This window comes from Papio anubis, chromosome 10 (assembly GCF_008728515.1).
Source record: "Papio anubis isolate 15944 chromosome 10, Panubis1.0, whole genome shotgun sequence".
NCBI lineage: Eukaryota > Metazoa > Chordata > Mammalia > Primates > Cercopithecidae > Papio > Papio anubis.
The window spans coordinates 106,025,071-106,049,268 of NC_044985.1; the positions used below are offsets into that span (position 1 = coordinate 106,025,071).

The window sequence follows — 24,198 nt, forward strand, 5'->3', positions numbered from 1 at the left end:
TGGTTTGAGGTGGAAATGTATGGCAGAAATGCAAAATACCTTGCATATTGCAATGTAATCAGGAATTAACATAATCATGTAAGATACAGTAAAGAAATACAGGAAAAAATGCCTATGAAATTTTCCATTGCTTAGTATTAGAATGATTTCGCTCTAACATCAACTCCAGAATCATAGCCAGGCCTCTTGAAGTCAAGGATTAATAGTTAGGAGATCACATTCTAGCAATTCTACTTATGTGATACTTGTATAATACAAAAGAATACACATCATAACATACAAGGTAATACACTTATACAAGAAATTACCAGTTTCACTTATAGAATACAGGTTCTTGTTAGTTTTATTGCTATTGAATAAAATAAGGTACTAAGAAATGCCAATGGAATCTGGGATCTCCCTTTTCAGAAGCAGCTAGGGCGGGAGTTTACTTTTATTAAAAGTTTCAACCAAATCATGTTCATAAAAAGCTTTTCTATGGCCCCCAAAACTACAAATGTTGAAAAAGTCGCAGAGATAAGTACATTTGATGTTACTTCTAAGTTGTGGAAGAAGCTTATATGCTATGAATCTGGGTATTTTAAGGATGACTTTATGAATATAAGTCCATTATTTTCATGCAGAAATCACATTCACAAATGCCAGCACTTGGAAATAAAATGTATTAAAGTCCTGTAGGAAGCACTTTCATTGTTTTCATGTTGTTATTTTTCAGCTGAGGTTTAAAGCCACTTCATAATTTTTTTTTTATCCCAGGATGTGCTATAGGAATCTATGAAACTTAATTACATTTACTGTTACAAAAAAGGATTTATGAACTTTTGCCTTTAGGCGGAAATGTTTATTTCATTGCCTTTGCTATCCATTCTTTTCAACTCCTCCGACTTTGAACTTTTCAGCTGCTCACAGTTATCACCGTGGTGCAGAGCCCAGGAACTTCACTCCCAAGACACACACCACAAGTTGAAGAAAACGAAGAAGGCAAATATATACGAGTCGTTATTTTGGCCACCCTTTGTGCCATTAAAATCTCATTTTCTGCCTATTAGAATGCCCTCTTGGTGCTTAGGCAGCGGTGATAGTCAGTGATTAGTGTGTAATTGAGTATAATTGTCTTTTCACTTTTCATTTGTGTCATTCTGAGCTTCTCTCTGTTTTTCTAACCACCAAGAGGAAAAAGGGGGTTGAAAACAGATAAAGCTGTTCAAACTCTCTGAAGAGCTTCTCGATTGCAATTATAGATTGCAACCCCTTGTGACATTTCTCCAAATTTAGTGGGCAGCTATCCTCGCCACCTGGGCCAAGCACTCTCTAATAAAATCAAGGGAGCTGTATTTAAACAACTGCTAATAATGTCAACCTCGGACAGATGCCACATGTAGGAAATTTAACCAACCCTCTCACATGCAATTATCAAGGCAATTTATTAATATGATCTCCCAAGAAAAGCTCATAGTCCAATGCCAATTAGAAAAACAATTACAACATTCAAATATTTATATAGTCCCAAAGAGCAGTAATTCCCCTAATTTGTGCATTTATAACTCATTTATTCCAGAGTTTGTAGTCATCAGCTGGGTCTCTCTCCACAGGACTCGTTTGCTTCCGCTCTGATTGTTTTGTCAAAGCTTTAGTGTTTTCTTACGAGGTGCTTTTGATCGAAACTTCATCAGCTGACCAAATACAATTTAAAACAAAAAACAAAACAAAAAGCCTGCCACTGTTTGCAAGTCTCTTAACCAAAGCCCAGAACTAGGATGGAGAAGACAAAACATGGCAAACACCTTCACAACTAAATACGAACACAAAGTCTCCAAGATTATATCAAAAATCACTTGAATTTTAAGTCTAAGCTACAACTTTTGATGAAGCCAGTAGGAAGGGTGGAGAGAAAGGAAACTAGAAAACCGAAATCATGTGGCTTGTATAAAGAATACATTATGGTTTAAATTTGGCAATTCATTACACCACTGCCTCAGGGAATTGAGTATTTGGTTCTGGTATACAGCAAATCGTCTGTCTGGAAACACGGGACTGACCTGAGGTGAGAGGCCATTGCCAATGGTGGGGTTCATGGGGTTGGAGGGCCCGGACGGAGGCACAAAGCTGTCTGTGTAGCTGGAAAATCCATGCCTGGTGCTGGGGAGGCAGTAGGCAGAGCTGCTGTCTGGGTTGGAAGGAATCGTGCTTTGGTGTACAGTGCTTGGAGGAAGCGGTTGAGGTCTGTGAACGGTACTGCTGGGATCTGACACGGCTGAAATGAAAAAGACTGTCAACCATCATGTTTTCTTTTAGGCCAGCAGAGAAAGTTCCGTGCAAAAGTTCATCAGCCACCAGGCCATCAGGAGCATCTATTGATCAAATCAAATGTTCACTTCAAATTGCATTTCTTAACATGCAGGTGTAGAATCACCCATAACAGACACAGTCACACCCATCTCTGCACATATTTGTAAGTGACATATATACTCTCACGGCAGGCTCACCCAGAATACAAATGTAGAAATCATATTAGCAATGCTAACAAGCATATTTTGGTAGTGAATGTTATTCATCAATATGAGAATTAACCAATGTAAGGACTGCAAGTCTCAAATTTCTTATCAAATATAAGAAATGTAAGGACTGCAAGTCTCAAATTTCTTATCAAATATACTTTTAAAGCACCTAAATATTTGTGTAATAACATAGTTTCAAATGCCTGGAATGCTATTTCATAATCCAAAATAATTGGGTCTTACAATTTAACTTTATCCCATTCACCTCCATGTACTAACAAATAATGACTTTGTCAAAGCTTACCTTCCCTCTATTATTCCTGCAGTTAGTAAGCATCATCGAATTCCAGTTAGTTGCAAACTGGAGTGAAATGTAGAGGTAAAATTTTAACAAAAGAAAAGCAAATCCCATGGTTATTTAGGAAGTTTGTTTTGTTTTAAAATGCTGCATTGGAATTCTATTACAGCACAGTTTATCTAGAGATATTCAGATACATCATAGAACAAACTATGTTTCTGAAATGTGACAGGTTAAGTCCAGGACAACCCGATGTATTATAATTACAAACAACATGGGTGTCAGCACTGCAGAAGGATTCACTTGTATAAAATATCCACCAGAGAAATTGCCTGGAAGCTACTTTTTAATCTCCTTGACTCTTCCTCGATACCTTGTGGAATAGATGTGGGCTGGTAAGAGGTCTCCGACAGCTGATACGTCGGCAGGGTCGGCATGGCAGTGGGAGGGAACCCCCCCGGAATGAGATGGTTGAAAGCCATCAGTTGATTGGCCCCAGCTTGCTTCCTCCATCTTGCGCGGCGGTTGCTAAACCAGACCTATGGATTTAATTTAAAAGTTAAGGATTTCACTGATGAAATAATAGTACATTCTTAATGAATTTTTCATGCTAAAACAGATTAAAGGCCCCTGACTGACAGGGAAATAGATGCAAGAGTTCTCTGCCTTCTGTGTTGTTTGGGCGAATTGTCAGGACTGAAAGATTTTAGCGTCAAAGGTCAGTAGAAGGGCTTCAGGGACCCTCCACGGTCTTGCTACAGCAGCCCCCGTGAACCTTGTGAGGACTATGGGCAGGAATCACTGAGCAGGAGTAGGAACAACAGGAACTCCCCTCCCTTCCCTCAACACCCACCCACCTGCATGTGGAGAGCCTTCTGGGGAGAATACGTGAGCCTCTGTGACCCTGCATGGCACAGGTCCTAAATGTGGCCTTGCCTATTACACCAAGCCTTGTATTCATATTCTTATTAGTCTGTCTCTGTATTTCTCTGGTCACTATGGGTATAGCTTCTGGATGGTCATATAAACTGAACAGAGGATAGGTGGAGCCATTTTTTCATCTCTTCCAAAATATGAGACATTGCTCTGATCTCGGTGGAAATAAATGCCAAAGAGGTTAAGTGTTTCAAAAAATGAAAGCCTCTTTTTTTAAATCTAAAATAATTCATTTGTGTCTTATTTCTTTCAACAACGGCTTTAAGCTCCTAGAATACGCTGTGTCAAGCACTATGCTAACCAGGTACATTCAGAAAAGCCAGATACAATATAATAAAATGCCCTCAAAGAATTCAAAGCCCAAGTATTTTGTATGAGTCAATGGAGAGAAAGGGCAATCATGACAGCAAGAAATGTAACTGAATATCTAAAATGTTGAGAAATTGTGATATAAGGCCTTTAATGGGTCCCGTGCTCCTGCCCAACTCTTACATGTGCAGAGTTTAAATGTAGAACTTGGGGTGATTTTTCCACGGACCACACATGATGTTTCCCTCAAAATGAGAGAGAATTTCTACCAACTAAAGATATTCTAATTCCTACATCAAACGTTCATTGAAACCTTTTTTTTTTTTTTTTTTTTGAAACAGTCTCTTGCTCTGTCGCCCAGGCTGGAGTGCAATGGCACAATCTCAGCTCACCCCAACCTCCACCTCCCGGGTTCAAGCGATTCTCTTGCCTCAGCCTCCCGAGTAGCTGTGATTACAGGTGCCCACCACCATGCCCAGCTAATTTTTGTATTTTTAGTAGAGATAGGGTTTCACCATGTTGGTCTTGAACTCCTGACCTCAGGTGATCCACCCACCTCAGCCTCCCAAAGTGTGGGGATTACAGGTGTGAGCCACCCATTGAAACTGAATATGGAGGAAAGCACTGTGCTTGGGGATGGAAGGATATAAAGGGAATAAAGTAGGATCTCTGCACTCTGGTAGTTTGCTGTCTTGTCCTCATGGGATTCCCAGAGCAGTCAAGGAGACCAAAATAATTGCTCACTAGAGGTAGAAACTCCATATTTGGAAGCACAGAGAATTAGGAAAACTCTAAAGTTGGAAGCAAAAAGTTTCAGCTTATTTTAAAGTTTGATTCTAATTTTGACGAGCGATGGCTCGAGATGGAAGTGGCATCTCCTTCCAGTCGTACAGGGCAGGCAGATGCGGCTTGTTCCAGGAGGTCAGCTGGTCTAAGAGAAGATGAGAATTGATTTCCTTCCAGAGCAATGTTAACAATTTTGCAACTCAATTGTAATTTTTAAAGTCAGATCCATTTAAGAGGGAAGGAAAATATTTTTCTGGAGCAGGAAAGCTCAATTTAGTAAATCCTTGGCCGAGGGATTTGCTCAAACTTTTGGTACTCACCCAAGCATTTGTCTGAAAAGAGTTTTGTCTTCTCTCGCCATTGTTGCAAGATACTGGTAAGGAAAGCTGTTTGAACTTCCTCAAAACATCAACATGTAATACTCCTTAAGTTTCCAACAGGAAAACGAGGTAAGTTAATATTTTCCCATGTTGATATATAATTGAATTAGAGTTTTACTTAACTTAATAAATTGCCACCTGGGGTAATAGAACCATGAGCAGCACTTAATTTCAGGTCTGTATCAACTGTGGTCACTGCAAGTCTGAGCGCCTATTACCATGACTCCCAAAGGCATCAGGGTAAGAAAATCATTTTCAAGAAAATTCTGGGAACAAACTGTATTAGCTTGGGGAGGCTGAGGTTGGGAAATTAGGGTCATGTTCATGCCTGAGTGCGCTGTACTATACCACACGCTGTGGTTGCAGTTTATATTATAATACTTCAAGATTAAGGAGGTACTCCCAGCTCAGATGAGGTAGTCCTCTGCAACTGTCTAGCCCAGCAATGTACAGTGCATCTCCAGCTTTATATTGCTGGGAGGAGAACTGGACTTCCAAAAGTTTTGATGTAACTTCACTCATGAAGATTCGCTATGCTCAATTCCACCGGTGAAATCCTTTATGAAGAACTCAGAAAGGTATGCTTCGGTTGTCAGATTTGTTGCCAATCTCTGTGTGCCACCTGCCTTCTATAACCTTTAGATAAGCAAACCCAGGGGTAGTGAAGCCTGATCTCTCCATCAATCTCAAGTTACTGTTGACTCAAGGTTCATTCTAACTCCACCATAACCCAATTTTTAAAAACAAAAATGTCTTTGCTCAAATAATAAAGAAGAAGCATCATGAGTTTCTACAAATACCTTCAAAAGACAGAATCCAAACAGAGGAGAAATATAAGGGTTTTGGGGTTTGTTTTCATATTTTCTAAAATGATATAAATAGGTAACAAGGACATTGAGTAAACCCACCAGGAGTTGGATTAAAAAGTCCTTATATTTATACTACGATATCTATTATATCCACAATAAAAAGTGAAGAGAAATTGTTGTGAAGCAAATTTTTACTGAAAAACAAAACTTCAACAAGAGGTTCAAGAGATTCCCAAAGGAAGGAATCCAAATGTTGTTTAAATTTAGGTGAAATAAATCCAGAGGGCTATTTCTGAGAGAACCAGGGCTTAGTGAGGACTGGCCTACCTGTCTCTGGCCATTTAACCCAATTTTTTATCATCTTACCATTGCCAGCCTTCTGCATTTTCTAGAACCAGCTGAATTTGTCAAAAGAAGCATTAAAGGAAAAATACACTAAAGTTGCAAATTAAGAACTGGTCTTTGCCTTCTTTATGTTTTGAAAGTCAAAAAAGACAAATCTTCTATGTTTAGTAGACTAAAAAGAGTACCCTAGAAATGACCTTCACTTTCAATACCTGAACAAACCAAGTGTAGTGATCCTAGGAGGCTGTTATCAGTCCACATTTAACTGAAATTTTCTTGATACTCCTAAGTCTTAGATAACTCTTTCAATATTGAATCACTAATTCCTAACAGACAATCAATGAATAATCTACGGAATGGCATGTGTGAGTGTATAACACTGAATAAGTTCATCTATAATATACATATTTATAACTCAGTGGTTACACTTTCTAGAAATTTCCCCTTGTTTTGAAAAGAACAGCAGTAGCAACAGAGGCAAACTGGCCTATGACTGATGTTCTAGGAGAGAAAAGAAATTTTCCACACAATGTCTTTGCCAGTAGGGTGGAAAGAACAAGCTTTACAAAGTTGACTACACACGTTTAAATGAAATTCTATGATCTACAATTCAATGTAATTTTACTATCCCCATACAAGATTACCTGGCCTTCCACATCACACTTAGCATGTTAAGGAAGTGGGGGCAGGAGGTACAAATTGGTCAGTAACCTACTATACTATTAGGCACAGTTAATTGCCTATCACTGCATGTATAATATTACACCAAAAGTCTCCCTCAAAGCAAGTTGTTATTTCATTTGATAAACTGCAGCCTGGTTCGTTTTTATCTGCCTCCTGTACTTCCCAACTTGGATGTCTCTCTACTGAGCCCTTCCATAAAGCCGTATTTCATGTCTTTGAAAAATGATCTTTAGATGCATTTCTCTGGTAGTATAATGTCCAGTGATTTTTTGAAACAAAATTTAAATTGGTTGAAAGAGCCCCATAACATCATGATAAGTAGGAAAAAAAGATAGTAATTAGAAAAGAAATTTTCCTAACTTTTTCTCTTCATGAGTAAGCAAACCAATTTGTTCAGACTCTCAACCCGTTGTGGGGACGGGTGAGGATGGGGAAACTAGTACTTTCTACAGTAAAGATACAACAATACGTCTTATTCACGTGTGCAATGCAGACCAGGCAAAAGTTGAATCTCAACTCCTCACTTACATTAATACTTCTGTGACCATGAACAATTTGCTTAATATCTGGGGGTCTCTGTTTTCCCATGTGCTAAATGAGGAATACAAAAACTACTTCACAAGATTGTTGTGACAATTAAAAATACAGTACAATCTTAGCATTCAAAAGAATACCAAGGAGATATTAAATGTTCAATAAATGTTAGCTATTAAGTAAAAAGTCTCACACTGACACTTCTATCTGAGAAAACCAAGAATTAAAGCTCTGTTTTGCTTCCTTCACTCTGTGGTGTCCAGCCAAAGCCTTTTGTGTCTATGTGTAAACAGGAAAGTGCCCAGGAAACACCTCAAATAATTGAAAGCCGGTTTGACTTCAGTAGAGGCTTAGATCAAATTTGCTTCCAAGTTTCATGGATTAGTGCTAATTGTCCCATGGTGTCAGCCTAATTTTGCCCATCGATAAATTACTGGTTCACATTTTTGGTGGCGTTCTCAAAGGCAACTCAGCCTGTATTATTCAAGATGGAGTATTTCAAAGGCAATTTGAAAAATGGTGAGAGAACATAATAGTTAATCCTTAGAAAGAGAATTTGCAACAAGATTGTAAAACGTTTGGTTAAATACTAGACTCAGGATGTTGAATGCTGAAGTGCCAAGTACAGTACTTTCCAAGTAGAGAAATTCATGGCAAGCTGCTCATTTCCCTGGACCTTCTCCTTCACTCTCACCTCCTTTCTCTTTCTATACCAGGTTCTCCCAGCCTTCCTATCACTGCTGCTATCCAACTTTGGCCACCATTCGGAGAGCAGGTTGGAAACAGGATGGGCCAGATTGAACAGGAGGAACGCCATGCTCCCATGCATGTGAAAAGACCATGGACACACACAAAAGCACACTGAACTGCATCTTGATACATCCCAAAAGCAAACTCCTGCAGAGAGCTTCAGGATGAACATATGTTTGCTTCATTATGAAGCTTAGGATATTCTATACCTATCTGAACTTCTGAACTATACAGATCAGTTAGACTGCTTTAAATCACCCTGGTGCTTTTTTGGGAATTCCAAATTACTGATGCTATAAGGATTCTGTCATATTCTCATTCCCTTTCTCATTCCCAAGGGTCCTGAGAAATCATGCATTTGGGTCATTCCCAAAATGCATGATTTCTCAGGACCCTTGGGAATCACCATTGTTATTTTTTGGGAATCCTAAATTACTGATGCTACAAGGGTCCTGAGAAATCATGCGTTCTACTAGCTTTTAATTGGGGCATGGGGGAAAGGTATTTGAACATATAATGAAAGCCAGAGGCCCCCTTTCTCTGGTTAACAGTTGTGTATACACATACACAAGCAAAGGAGCAAAATTTTGTGTACAAATCTTAAATCTCCCAGATCTCCTGAAGTCCATCCATGATTATCCTGGTGGGGCATGAACCCAAGCTTAGATCATGGATCCAACTAACCCCATATATTTTAAAATTAAAAAAAATTAAAAACCTGAAGTCCAAAATGATTCCAGCAGGATTAAGTAACTTGCTCAACAAAACACATTTGTCAACTGGGAACCAAACCCATATCGTCTGACTCCTAGTTAAATTCTATTTCCCCAGTAACTTTTTTTCTGTCTTCCATTGTCTTGGTGGTAAAAGAGGATGTTACTTGCCTACTTCATGGGATGCTTCGATGGAATATTTACTAAAACTTTTGCACATCACAAATATTTGGGCCAGGTACAGTGGCTCACACCTGTAATCTCAGCACTTTGGGAGGCTGAAATAGGAGGATTGCTTGATTCCAGGAGTTTGAGATCAGCCTGGGCAACATGGTGAAACTTCATCTCTACAATACAAAAATTAGCCGGGTATGGTGGCACAAGCCTGTAGTCCCAGCTACCCAGGAGGCTGAGGCGGGAGGATCATCTGAGCCCAGGAGGCAGAGGTTGCGGTGAGCAGAGATCGCACCACTGTACTCCAGTGTGCTCCAGCTCAGGCAACAGAGTGAGACCCTGTCTCAAAAAAAAATTAATTAATATTTGCAAGTAATTCCTCCCCACAAAACTTTGATGTTTGTCATTACTTGCAGAATATTAATAACAGCTACCCTAATTACAGATGAATTAGGCAAAACATCTTTTAAAAAAAAAAACAACCCACCTTGTAGTGTTATTATTACCAGGCAAATAGTCATTAGTATACAACAGTTCTTACATTGTGTACTCAGATTTGGTTATGATAAACTCAACACAGCTACAGCCTAAATGAATTTATATAAAACACTGACAAAAGCTAAAGTTATTATAGTTTTAGTCCCATCTCTATTTAGAAGAGTGTAGAAATATTTTTCCTCAGGGGGAAAAGAATGAAATGTAGACATGGTTTGGGGTCTGGGGGGTTTTGTGTTTGGTTTTCCCAGGTGCCCCAAATTAAACTAACTCCCACTTTCTGGCTATCACTCAAACTGAGTTGACTTGGCTACTGCTTTCCCAGATCCTCTAAAAACTAAAGGATTTTCTTCTGGCATTTTAATCAGTGATTAACTACTCCCTTCTTTTTCCTGCTGGGTTAAGTAAAAGACCCATATGCTGGGTGTTCTAGGGAATTTGTTAGGCTATAGATCACAGCCGTAGTGCAAGCCATGATGTGTCTCAAGGGAACTAAAGAAGCCATAAGGAATGTCAAGAGTCACCGGGTTAAAGCCACATTAAGACAGCTGTTACGTTAATGAAGGCCCTGCTTCGAAGAGGAGGTCACTATATGGAAAAGTCTGAACTACTCTTTATTGGTTTGATCCCATGTCCTCTGAAAGTTAATGGGCCGTTATTATTATTATCCTTTGACATTCACTGAGCCAGATGAGAATGCTGGGTGCTGTACAAGCTACATGGGTTTGAAATATATTCTGTCTCCATCCTTAGTTTTGACAAAGGCAGGAATGAAAGAGAGCAACACCGAACACTCCTCAGTTTTCCATCACACTCATTGTCTGATCTCTTTACAATAAATGTTTTGGTTTTTGGTTTTTGGTTTTTTTGTTTTTTTTACTCACATTGAGTTCAGAGCTGATACTCGGCCTATCTTAAAAATAGATCTAGTGCCAGTGGCTTACACCTATAATCTCAACACTTTGGGAAGTCGAGAAGGGAGGATCACTTGAGTCCAGGAGCTCGAGAGCAACCTGAGCAACATAGCAAGACCCCATTTCTACAAAAAAAAAAGAAAGAAAAATAATTAGCCAGACATAGTGGCACACACCTGTAGACCCAGCTACTCTGGAAGCTGAGGCGGAAGAATCACTTGAGCTTGGAAGATCGAGGCTACACAGTGAGCCGTGATTAAGCCACTGTACTCCAGGCTGGGCAACAAAGTGAGACTCCGTCTCAAAAAAAAAAAAAAAAAAAAAACAGATCTAGTAGGTGGGCTTGACCAGTTACAGAGGACAGGTACCAAATCCTGAAATATAGTGGCCACTTAAAAGACACATGATTGGACCTCACCTAACATTTGCAGGTAATCACAGAACTCTAATAAAAGCAAAGTAGATTTGAAACACATTATTTACAACATTGTTATCTATAATATTATACTATTATAATATGATTTAATTTGTCTGCCCATTTGATTGAGAGACAGAGTGTTTCTCCCCACCGCACAGAAATGACCTCCATTAACCACAAATCATGTTATATTAATATGCATATTAATATCATTACATTGACATAGTAATATTAATGGTATGTTAATATAATATTTATATAGTAGTATATTATATAATATTACTACATCAATACTGTATTAAAATGTTTTTCTATTAAAATATTATAATTTAGTTAATAAAGGTTATTTCTACACTGTGCGGTGGAGAGAAACACTGTTTCCCAATGATAATACGTTTCCTAACTTTAAAACATCAGCCCTGTGAACCTTGGTGTATCTACAACTCTTCCTTTCACTCACCTTCCTCCCCACTTCTAGATTACACAATCAGTTGCCCATTCTACCTCTGAATACCTTCACCACCATCTCTTCCTTGCCATTCCCACTGCCACTACCTATCTCATGCCATAGCCCCCACTCCCTGTCACATCAAATGTGAGCTCACTAGCCTGAAACCCAAGACCTCCACAGGATGTCTTCAACCTAGCTACGAAACCCCATTTCTTCCACCACCCTACCACTCCTTACATTCTAATCAAACTAACTGTTCTCCCAATATGACTAGAGTGAAAATGAAAGGTCATCTTACATGTAACCCACCACTTCTACCTCTCTGTGCCTCCGCTCATATAATTCCCTATTACTAATATACTCTCCTTATGCAACTGGTCCAGTGAATATCTATCTAGCCTGGAAAGTTCATCTTAAGTCTGCCCTCTGGGTCCAGCACAATGGCTCATGACTATAATCCCAGCCCTTTGGGAAGCCAGGGCAAGTGGATCGCTCGAACCTGGGAGTTCAAGAACAGCCTGGGCAACGTGGCAAAATCCCATCTCTACAAAAAATTATCCAGGCATAGTGGCATGCACCTGAAGTCCCAACTATCTGGGAGGCTGAGGTGGGAGGATCACCTGAGCTCAGGAGGTGGAGGCTGCAGTGAGCTGTGATCGTACCACTGTACTCCAACCTGGGCTACAGAATGAGACTCTGTCTCTTAAAAAAAAAAAAAAAAAATTAAATCTGCCATCTTCATATATCTCTCTTCATTCCTTCAGGATCTCATCCCTTGAGTTCGTGTCCTTTGCAGGGACATTTATGAAGTTGGAAAAACCATCATTCTCAACAAACTAACACAGGAACAGAAAACCAAACACTGCATGTTCTCACTTATAAGTGGGAGTTGAACAATGAGAACACATGGACACAGGGAGGGGAACATCACACACCAGGGCCTGTTGGGGGTGGGGGGTTAGGGGAGGGATAGCATTAGGAGAAATATCTAATGTAGATGACGGGTTGATAGGTGTAGCAAACAACCATGGCATGTGTTATACCTATGTAACAAACCTGCCTGTTCTGCACAAGTATCCCAGAACTTAAAGTATAATTAAAAAAAAAAAAAAAAAAAAAAGGGGGCACGGTGGCTCATGCCTGTAATCCCAGCGCTTTGGGAGGCCAAGGCGGCCAGATCACGAGGTCAGGAGTTCGAGACCAGCCTGACCAACATGGTGAAACCCCATCTCTACTAAAAATACAAAAACTAGCCGGGCCTGGTGGCATGCACCTGTAATTCCAGCTGCTCAGGAGGCTGAGGCAGGAGAATCGCTTGAACTTAGAAGGCAGAGGTTGCAGTGAGCTGAGGTTGCACCACTGCACTCTAGCCTGCGTGACTGAGCGAGACTCCATCTAAAAAAAAGAAAAAAAAACCTTATCTTTTCCTCTTCTCAACTCCCATTGCACTTTTTCTCTTTCTGCACTTATCACGTCTGTGTTATTTTTAAATTATTTGTATGTTTACTTTTTTACCTTTCTTAGATTGCAGCTCCTTGAGAGACTTAATTGATCTTAGCATTCCTCGACTTTCCTAGCACTATGATGACTATATGGAAGTTTGAAGAAAACAATCTCTCTGACTGAGCTCTGCAGCCTGGAAGAGGCTATTTCTGTAACATTCTGTAATAGGAGAGTTAATTAGCTGCATCTATGAACGTGTTGATGAATCTAGGGACCATGTCAACTGACTAGTTCACTGCTGAGTCCCCAGCCTGCAAGTTAAGAATCTGGAAACAACACACAATATTTGCAGACAAGGTAACCTAACTTCTAGGGTGGTGAGGAGTTCCAGGATACCCTAAGATATCTGCCATCTTTCAAACCCTGTTTTACTAACTCCAGGGGAAAGTTCCTCATTAATGATGAAAACATTATTCTATACTCGATAGAAACATATTACATCTAAGTAGCCTTTCCAGAAGGTTCAGAGCGCCTCTAAGAGTTCAAAAGATAATTCAACATGTTCTTTAAGTAACATAATTACTTGAAATGCTTCTTAATTATAAAATCTTTAAAGGAAGGAATTTCACGTTATGCACCTTTGCACATTTTCACAATTGAAAGGTCACAGAGATGAAGCATATGGGATCCAATTATCTCTAGACTCACTTTGCAGCTATGCCACCTTGGGTAGTTACTTATATAGTCCAAGTCTCAGTTTCCTTATTTGTAAATGGAGAGTAGCAATCATAGTACCCGCCTAGGATTTTAATAATGATTCAATGGGTTAATTCATGTGAAGCACTGAAAATAGTGCCTGGGACAGAGTAACCACTCAAAATTTATTTGCTCTTGCTTGTGTATCACCCCCAAAGTCCATTTAGTGTTGGTGCACAATAAGGATTCCTGAAATGTTGAGTAAGTCACGTGAAGTGGTGGACTTCTGTGTGTCATAAATGATATAGTTGTATTCCTTCAGTAATAATCATCAAAGTCTTAACAATATGCATCCCTAGTAAAGGGCCATTCCTAATATATTTTTGGCAGGGGTTGACATATGTTTTAGATGAGAAGATGCTTGTTTGTTTCCTGTCTGGACTGAAGTAGGACACAGAGGTTTGGGCAACAGTACCTGTACTCGGGCCTCGGTGAGCTTTGCCCTCTGGGCCAGTTCCTCCCTAGTATAAATGTCAGGGTAATGAGTTCTCTCAAAAGCACGCTCCAGTTCCTCCAGCTGTTCTGCTGTGAAGGTGGTTCGGCTTCTGCGCTGTTTCCTCTTTAGTGGTAAATCTGGTTCAGAGTCAATATCAGAGCCTTCATCTGATTGGGGTGCTGAGGCTAAAAGCACAGAAGAAAAAAACATCATAAAATGTGAATCAAAAAAATAAAACTGAGATTGAATCCAAGTTATCTCTCCAACTGCAAGACCTCATTACAGTGGTCCCTATACCAAAAGTAAAATAAATGTGGATCAAAAAATAAGTCTAACCAACCCATAATAATCTAAATCCTGGTCTACGGTGCATTCCCAATGTCTTCCATGGACACCAAGCACCCCCCGCCACCACAGTCCTGCATCATTAAATAATATTTAATCTCTTCCCCTACTCTATCTTTCTGTCCCCTAGGCAGAAATAATTGCTCATTGCATCTGTCATTCTAGGCCAATTATGAGCTCTTAGAAAATAGGGACAGGCCTTATTCCATTTGTATGGCCCTATGCTTACTACTTAATGGGTGTTTCCTTCGTGTCTAATGAATGAATCACATTGAGTTTTGTTTCTGATAAATTTTCACCACCCTTTACACCCGGAAATCTGTTCAATGTGATTTTAAAAAATATTCCAAACTTGACCTAAGAAACCAGTAACAGTAAACTATTCCCAGATTCCTATGTGTTTATAGACTCCACTGCTCTTATAAAAAAAAAAAAAAAAAAAAGTACATTTAAATCTAGTATCTTATTACCAGATATGGGGAAATGCTTTAAAGAAAATACACATACTAGGCCAGGCGCGGTGGCTCAAGCCTGTAATCTCAGCAGTCTGGGAGGCCAAGACGGGCGGATCACGAGGTCAGGAGATCAAGACCATCCTGGCTAACACGATGAAACCCCGTCTCTACTTAAAAAATACAAAAAATTAGCCAGGCGAGGTGGCGGGCGCCTGTAGTCCCAGCTACTTGGGAGGCTGAGGCGGGAGAACGGTGTGAACCCGGGAGGCGGAGCTTGCAGTGAGCTGAGATCTGGCCACTGCACTCCAGCCCGGGAGACAGAGCGAGACTCCGTCTCAAAAAAAAAAAAAAAGAAGAAAAAAAAGAAAATACACATACTATGAAAATGTAAATCTCTAGAACTGACTCAAGAAGAAGCAGGCAAGCATTGTCTTGTGAACTGTCCCTAAACTAAAGTTTAGAGTCTGGGACTCTGCTGAATAGGCAGGCATCTGTCCAGGACAGCTGCTTTATTTAAGAAACCCAATGCAAAAAAAAAAAAAAAAAGTATGGTCCCTTGTGTAAAAAATATATAACGAGTTTCAAGAAGGCAACAACAGATCATTAACCCAATCCCAGGGCCATTCTGAGTGTGTGGCCCTGAGCAACTGCATAAGACAAAAATGCCCCTGAAGCCTCTCTGTGGTGGCCTAACACACACAAAGCTTGTGCGTATTTGCCTGTACTCATATGTGGAAGGGAACTTCAAAATTGAGTGGCCTGGTACATGGGCAAGAGAAGCAGGAACTGGGAAATTAGATAGAAATTACGTTAATGATACATTACGGTTAGTACTCCTGTAAGAACTGGGTCTGAATCTGTGGCTGCAACTAGCAAAGCCTGGGCACAAGTGGTTCCATCTTTCAGGCCAGAATTTGATGAGGGCAGGGGTGGAGCAGGCATTTTCCCTGTTTCTGCTAAGAATGCATTAGGGATCCCATAGCAAAGTGAACCCTTACAGTAATAGAGTAACACCGGCTATAGAGGGTTCTGCAGTGTGAGGGAGAATGCATCAGACCGGGGCTCTGGGCAGGGACAGCAGCCCTCTCTCAAGATCCCAGATACTGGTGTAGTGGGCAAAGGTCTGTCAAAGGGTTATCAGGCCACAGACCCTGAGCCTAGAGGGGGAACCAGAGCAGTCTGGCTCTTGAACACATCCAAATGTGCTCTGAAAATTCTCCCAAATAACTAAGGGATCCTGTAAAGAAGGGGCCGAGGTTACTGTCAGTAAATGCAACAGTAATCCAGAAAATTGTAGATTGTTAATGTCAATGTTATGCTAACTCATTTGCACCCTCAGGCTGATAGGACCTGGGGAAATGAAGGTGGTGCTAGAAGCAATGTGAAAATGTGTAAGTCCTATACTTCTAATTCTCTTTTATCTTAAATTCCAACTTAACTCTGCCCTACAGAAATCTAAAATTTCATTATATTTCAGTAGAAATTTTAAACTGCCCCAAATGGTACACATCCAAAATGAACCCGTAAATATGATTTTCAGTTTTCTAACATTTTAATACTTCCATACTTTATTTACATCTAAACATTATGAAACTAAGAGGCAAAAGAGTAAATTAATAGTGTATGTGATAATTTTTTAAATATACCTGAAAACAAATACATGTGCATAAAACAAGAGAAGTATTATATATAATGCATCTAATGTGTGTTAGATATTACTTTTGATTTTTCAATTATCTAATTTAATATGAAATTGTTTCATTTAACATAAATCTTATGTTAGGATATTTTACTATTAAAGAAAGAAAACTAGACTTTCTCTAGCTATGGCAATATTTTAAAGGACTATTAACATGCTAAAAAATATGCCATGCATTGCATTATAAACTCCAAAAGCTCCCAATGCAACTTATATTCATGTATGATTGATAAATGTAAGCTAAACTAAATGAGCAATAATTTGTGCTGAGTCATAGAGCAGTGTTTCATAAGCTTTTGGAGCAGTAGGATCACCTGGAGGGCTTGGTAAAACATAGACTGGTGGCTCCCTGTCCATGGTTTCGATTCAGTAGATCTCAGGTGGGCTCCAAGAGTTTGCACATCTAACACATTCTCAGGTGATTGATGCTGATTCTACTGACCCCAGACAACACTGAGAAGCACCTCTATAGAATACTCTAGATTAATTCCTGCCACTCTCAAAAGTTGCAGCTCTATAAAATACATCTGCACAATTAACTGAAAAAGACACTCCTACATATATGTTTTTATATTGTAAACAATATGCTCCCTAAGAAACAAATTATATATTCCCCTAAGAAAACAAATTTCCATAAAATATTTTCCTTCATTGCTTCCAGTTTCTAACCTTTCTTTCCAAAGTGAATTCAGGTGAAACACTCAGTAGCATTTAAAGACTGACCAAAAGCTTCCTCTGCCCAAGAGAACCCTAAATCTTTGCTTGCACATTCTCTTACTACGATCCCATTAGGATAATAGTATGTGGAAATTTTCATGTTTCCTTTGGGAGTCTCTGGGGTTATTAAATTCTTTCAAGTAAATATGATGTGCCATGCACTGTCAGGTCAATTAATCAAAATCATCTCTGGTTTCTGAAGAAAAAGACTGGTTAGATTTACAAGCACCAGCGAGAATTAATCCTGAGGGTCAAGACCACGATGTTTCACCTTAACAATCAACATCCCCCAGAATATAAACTGGGTGAGCTCAAAGCCCTTCTCCGCCTTGTTCACTGCTGGAACACTTAGAACACAGTAGGAGCTCAATAAGGACAAGTTGAATGAATGCCAAGTGTGGGACAAATTTTAGATTTGCTCCAACACTGATTTATTTGACACTGTTTTACATCTTTATTTTTAAAATGGAAATTCTTCTCTTAGGACCTCTCCCAACATCTATTCAGATGGGCTTTGGAAGTCTGTGAGGCCTCAACAATCACTTTGAATGTTTAGCAGGTATTTGTATACCTGCATTGTTTGGAAGAATGATTACTAATTTTTTCAGTGGTTTGTGGGTTTTTTTAAAGATGAAAACTAGCATAGCTAGTAATGTAAAAGCCTCAGAATTTGGGACAGTACAGCTGTCAAATGGGAATACAGGTATCCTAAGGTGAGTTCAGGGAGGACAGAAACTTCCAGTGGAGGAGAAGGGCAAAAACTCCCTTGATCCTGACTTTCAGTGTAAATATAGGCCATGAAAGCAGGGCCTGGTGATTCTTTAAAATAAAAAAAAGTCTCAGAATTTAAGAGTTCAATAGGACAGCCATTACCACCAAAAATAAAACTCTCTTTAACAAGCTTACAAATCACTACTCTTACTTCCAGACTGTTTATTCAAAAGCAATGGAAAGGTTGCCTCTAACTGGGAAAACCACCATACAGCATAATTTCAGAAGATGTTGAGGAAATGATTTGCCTGATTTTTCGGCTGGAAACTTAGAGAAACCAGATAATTTTTGGCAATATGAAGCCACAATCTTACAAGTTAATTCTAACTTTTCCCCATCTGTAAACCCCAAAGGGATGTGGGCTTCAAAATATGTAAAGTCAGCAACCCAAGATTAATCTGCCAGCTAGGAAAAACTAGCTATTTCTAAACATGGAAATACTACTATTTCTTATATCATTCAATAGAAATAAAATTTGTTTGTACAGTACTTGATTCACAATGATCACCTCAATTTGATTCATTTCATTTTTGTTTGTTTGTTTGTTTGTTTGTTTGTTTGTTTTAGAGACTGGGTCTTGCTGTGTTGTCCAGGCTGCTCTTAAACTCCTGGGCTCTAGCAATCTTCCCACCCCAGCCTCCCAAATAGCTGGGACTACAGACTCATACCACCTGGCAGAATCATCCAGTTTTTAGCAAGAACAAATCTAAAACTTAAATCCCATTTTAAGAGCACATAGGAGGCTCATTTTGTTGGATTTCATCTATTTTACATATTCAGTTTTACTTAGGCTACTAGAACCAATTGGATACTAGATACAAAGAATCTAATTCTAAATATCACATGGAAAGTAAAAACAAAGCTTTCTTTCAGGAAGCTTAATAGAAAGAAATCATATCTTTTTTCTGTATAGAATATCTGATTCTATGATTTGGAAACCACAGATGTGTTAGCAGGACAGTTGTATAAATGAGTTAACAAATTGCCAGGATACAGTAATTAAATATAAACTCTTTGGACTATTACTACTGTACAACTTTAATATTAAGGGAATATTTTAAATTACACTTAAGTTGCTCAATCGTATTTTACAGACGCCTTCACAAAGAAGATTTCCTTTATTATTAGAGATATTGCTCCCAAATTTGAAATTCCAGAATAGATGTCATAAGAAAATCCATATCAATACATCATGCACAGCATTCTAAATGGAAACTTCATTGCTTTAAATTGCAAAAAAAAAAAATTGCAGATTTTATCCCAATCTATATTGTTATCAGATTTAGAAATTCTTGACTCCATTATTAAAACCCCTTTACAATCCATTATCTGGTTTATCCATTAGTTTAACTCAATGTCACCAATGACCCTAGAGCAATGCTTTCTAGGAAAATGAAGATTTCTCTCCCTTCCCCCTTAACTACACAGCCACCCTAGGAATTAGGTACTTATTCCACTGTACAGAAAAAGGAAACTGAGACTCCAAGAGGTTGTTCAGGTCATACATATAAGGAAACTAGAATTTGACCCAGGTCTGTGGGACTTCAGAGGACATGCTTGCTGGCTTGCTTCTAGCTTGGAGTATCTTAAATGAGTGTTGAGGCTTTTATCACACACACACACACACACACACAGTTCTTTTGTAGAGGAATAACAGAAATGAACGAAAACAGGAACTGAAATATCAATCACTTAGCTAATCGCCACTATTGCTACCATTTATCCCAAATTTTCAAAAACTGCCTGAATAAAATTAAATCCACAGAACTACTAGAGTTGGATCAATATTATACACCAATCCAAATGATTTTCCAGTGGATTCAATTCAACAAACACTTATTGAAATCTTTATATGTTTCCAAGGTATAGTTTTTAAACAACAATAAGAAATAAATCAATTTTGCCAAGATATTAAATGGATTTAAGAAATCAAAGTAGTTCATCTGACCATTTGCAGTCTCTACTAAGAACCAACACAGACCATTGTTATCTAGGGTCAGTCTGGAACCCACCAATAGTAAGAAGCAGGTGAATTGATTATTCATTTTATATCTTTATTAAAGCTTTATTTTGGTATTTTGTGTTACAATGAATGTAACAAAAATATATCAAGAGCTAAAATGGTCTTCTGAAGGAAAAGTGCAGGAAGGAATAACTGGAAACATATCAGGATATTCTCAGGTTATTCAGCAGAAACTCCAGTGTGATCACTGGAAAGTATCACCTCTCACTGAAGTATTTCAACTCTGTGCTTTATAAGGAAGTTCGATCTCAAGCTAATTTTAGATACAGGAGCCCAATTTTTAGTTATCCTAATGATCTCACATTAACTCCCAAGATTACACTTGGGAAAATGGACATTGTCAGTAAAAAGAAAGACAGGATCAAGCACAGGGCAACTGTCATACCACACAGGATTACAAACTCTTCCTTCAGAGACAAATCAAACTGGGAGGAGAAGGCAAAAGTATTACCACCAGCGGGCTAACCATGAAGTTTAATTAAAGAAGGAATTACAGAATTAGAGAGTATGTCTTTGTCTGTTAGCCCCTTGTGACCTCCTCTGTAGCCTCGGGAAATATTTCATCCTAGTTAACACTATTATACATGAAATCTTGCCTCAATTTTATAGGGATTTAGTCATGTGGAATTCTATAATTATTGGTGTTCAGACAAATATAATTCCGAGATGGGAGACAGGCAAAAAATGGAGAAACAAAATAATGCACAAGCATGAATTTGGTACATTGTCTTTCTTCTCAGCAAGACGTTTCATTTGAATAATTAAAGAATCAAAACATGACAACCATTTAAACTCTATGTTTGCCCTAGATATAATACAATGTGATTTACAGACACCGGAGGAGGTGGGGGGGATCTCTGGAGGCTGAACTTCCTAGTCATAGTTTATTTACTATAAGATGGCCTCATACCAAACCCGATGGTCTTTTCGTCGGTTTTAATCTTTCTGAGCTAGACTTGTCAGCACTTTTACTCCCAGCTGTGTTTCACTGATAAAAGAACAAGATAAAAATAAGAATCCTGCCTGAGAGTTCCATGAAGCCTTTTTATACTGCGAGTCTGATCACTTAAGGGTATTTCACAAGTATATCCCAGAAGGTGTTTAACAGGTCAACTCGAAGTTTGATGCACCTACTTGGCTAATTGCAGAACGTCTCCTGTGCTTGTGAGTTTTGCCATTCAACGTGAAGGGTACAATGGGACAACGAACTGTTTTCTGATCTGAAGTAGCCCTTTTACGCTGAGAAAGATGTGAATGACCTCTCTCGTGTTTACTCGGGTGAAAGTCAGGAGGAGTGAAGCAAGACTGATATTCCCTTGCGGACCCAGAGTAAATGACAAATGACATTTTCCCTTTGTGATCTTTGGGATTTTTGTTGACTTATTTGGAGGCTTTTGTTGGATCCCAAGAAATGGCCTGTGGCTGAGGCCTATTCTACCGATTTCCACGCTCCATCTGTGGAATCCATCAGCAGGGCATTTACCCTCATTCAGGGTTCTGACACCTGCCTGGCAGGGCGCAGGAGACACAAAGAAAGCTGGAGTGGATGAGAAAGGGGAGGTTGGGGTGGTTTTTTTTTTTTTTTTTCAAAGCGGGGAGGAGGGGGGAGGTTGAAATGGATACACAGTAGGGGTTAATCCAAGCCAGTTGAGAGGCTTCAGCACCTGGAAGCTTCTCTTCCACATTAATTCACAAGCTAAGAAGTAATAGGCGATGTCATTTTTAAAGTATTTTAAAATTGTATATATGTTGAGAAAAGAAAACAGATATGTAGCTGAGAAAAAAAACAAAACAGATTTAAAATAAAATTCTAACGTGCAGCTAGAACTATACATTGTGTAACTATCAAGCTATACATTGAACTTTCCGGAATTCTTAACCCAGAACTAAGGTCCGAGTAATTGTTATTTTGATAAACAATTGTTAGTTGATCAACTAGGAGGGAGGGTTTATAACCTGTTCAATGGTCTATTCGGTGGTGGGGGGGAGGGGTAGGTAAAGGGGTCTTGTTTTGTTTTTAGTCCCTCTATGATTTCTCCCCGAAATGTGCCAGCAAAAGACTCTTTAGCAAGTGCGAAAAAAAAAAAAAAATAGAATTTTTGGCAAAGATATGCTGGATTTTCTTGAGCAAAGGTTCTTTCAAGAACACTAAATCTAATTAAGACCCTCCAGCCATTTACCTAGTCTTGTTCCTGCCCAGCAGTCCCCCATTTTTTGGCTGGGGAAAAGTAACGCTATTCCCCTCCCTTCTGACCCGAGCCCTTCCCTCGGAAGCTGCCGTCTCACAGCACGAGGTCATTAGAAGGAAAATAAGCTCCTGCCAGGTTGGGGCTAATCAAAATAGCACAAATAAACCCTGACACTGAACAACTCCCCGAGTGCCTGCTGCCCTGGGAGGAGAGTACAGATTGGTTATGAATATGGCTGGCCACGGGGACAGTCCAGGAGGGCCTGGCCGTGTGCTCCGTTGCTCCGGAGTTACTCTTAATGCACAACATGCACCACTGGGTGTTTATTTAAGATAAGGGCTGACACGCAGAGGCTGGCGGCATGGCAAGCTGCCTCTGAAGCGCTGAACTGCGCATCCCCAAAGCCCCCCAATATCCTAAGCTTCCCAGAATGTGAGGTTTCAGGTGTGTGCAGGATTTCTATCCACATTTCCTTGAGACAACTGTCTCTGGATGGAGTTCTCTCTCAAGCCACCACCTGACCATTGGTCATCGAAAAGGCCTCTCCTTTTTAACAGCAGCAGCAAACAAGAAGGGCTTATTTCTCCTTCATTGATTCATGCAGCCCTGCCAGTGATTATTTTTAGTAGCTGTATTCACTGGTATGTTTATGTAAAACCATGCTTGGGTCTTTTTCAACCACTCGTACAAGCAACATTTTGCTTAAAAGAGCCACAGAATACCCACCAATCCGTATCTGTTTAAGCAACTCCTTTCAAAGGCTTACAGTGAAGGAGGAATTCGTTGTTGGCTTGAGAACCCTAACACTGACCCAAATTAGCCCGGTGGCTTCTTAACCCCCTTATTTTGAGGTATGTGTGTATATGTATGTAACAAGAATTCCTTTTACAACACGAACGAGATCTCCCTTTCCTACAGTCCCCTGCAAAAGACTTCTATTTGCAATTGTTTTTAATAGCTTTTTAAAACGCCATGGTAACCACCACCAAAGCATTTCAAAGAGAAAAAGAGAGGAAAGTCCACAAGAAAATGTGTCCCTATTCAATTAGGAAAACTGATTAGTTAATTAATTAATCAGCTAATAGCGTTCTAAGAATAGTCTCCCATGATAAGAACTTTCTCCCCACCCAAGAGCTTAAAAGTCAGCCATAATTAAAATTAAGAGCCACGGCTGCTATCTATAGTAAGGCTCCATGTCTCTAAAAGCAGTAAGCTAAGTTCTAGTTTACTGGGATTGGATGGCAAGGAGCGCAGAAAGGTAATTTGCACACTGAAGGGGAACAGGAAAACAGTAGTTCTCGTGAAAGGAAAAGGGCCAAGTGACTTTTATTTACAATTGCCAAGAGAGAGGCCATTATTGACCATATGTGCCACAATTGCCCTCTTATCGCGGGCTGGCCATCACGTCCTTTGGGAGCTGTTAATGAACTGGGTAATTGAGCTGCTGACATGTGTTACCAAAACAAAACAATAGGAAGAAGAGACAAATGAACATTTTATTTGCCAATCAGAGTAGGTTCAGCTTTTCACGGAGCTGCCGCTAAGTAACTGACTGAATACATAAAACAGTGCGTTGAAAGCAAGCAGATGCAGGCACAATAATAGTTAACTGACAGCTTATGGCCCATCTGTGCTTAACATTTTGTTAAAGAAATTACTTGACTTGCTAAAGAGACAAATCATACAGCTGCCCCGAGTGCTGCATTATAAGAGATAAATCATTAGCTAAACTGTTTCATGCTTAAAATGACAATGCTTATTAACAGTTATGTTGGGACATTTTGTCAGCACAGCTTGACACAGTTATTACTTACTAGAAATGTGACAACTCGTAGATATTCAATGGAATTGAGTCAGAATGAAAGAACAC

The 24,198-nt window shown here is 39.3% G+C and overlaps 1 protein-coding gene across 2 annotated transcripts in view; it reads right to left on the bottom strand.

The window, feature by feature from the left end:
• The window catches only part of PAX3 (paired box 3), a 98,351-nt gene that overhangs the window by 17,178 nt on the left and 56,975 nt on the right, over positions 1-24,198 (bottom strand). For both annotated transcript variants that reach the window (XM_003907997.3, XM_009183169.2), the window contains exons 5-7: positions 14,109-14,314; positions 3,170-3,335; positions 2,040-2,254 (exon numbers count right to left, since the gene is read on the bottom strand). In XM_003907997.3, coding sequence (XP_003908046.2) covers positions 2,040-2,254; positions 3,170-3,335; positions 14,109-14,314 — 587 coding nt within the window. The remainder of the gene's footprint in view (positions 1-2,039; positions 2,255-3,169; positions 3,336-14,108; positions 14,315-24,198) is intronic.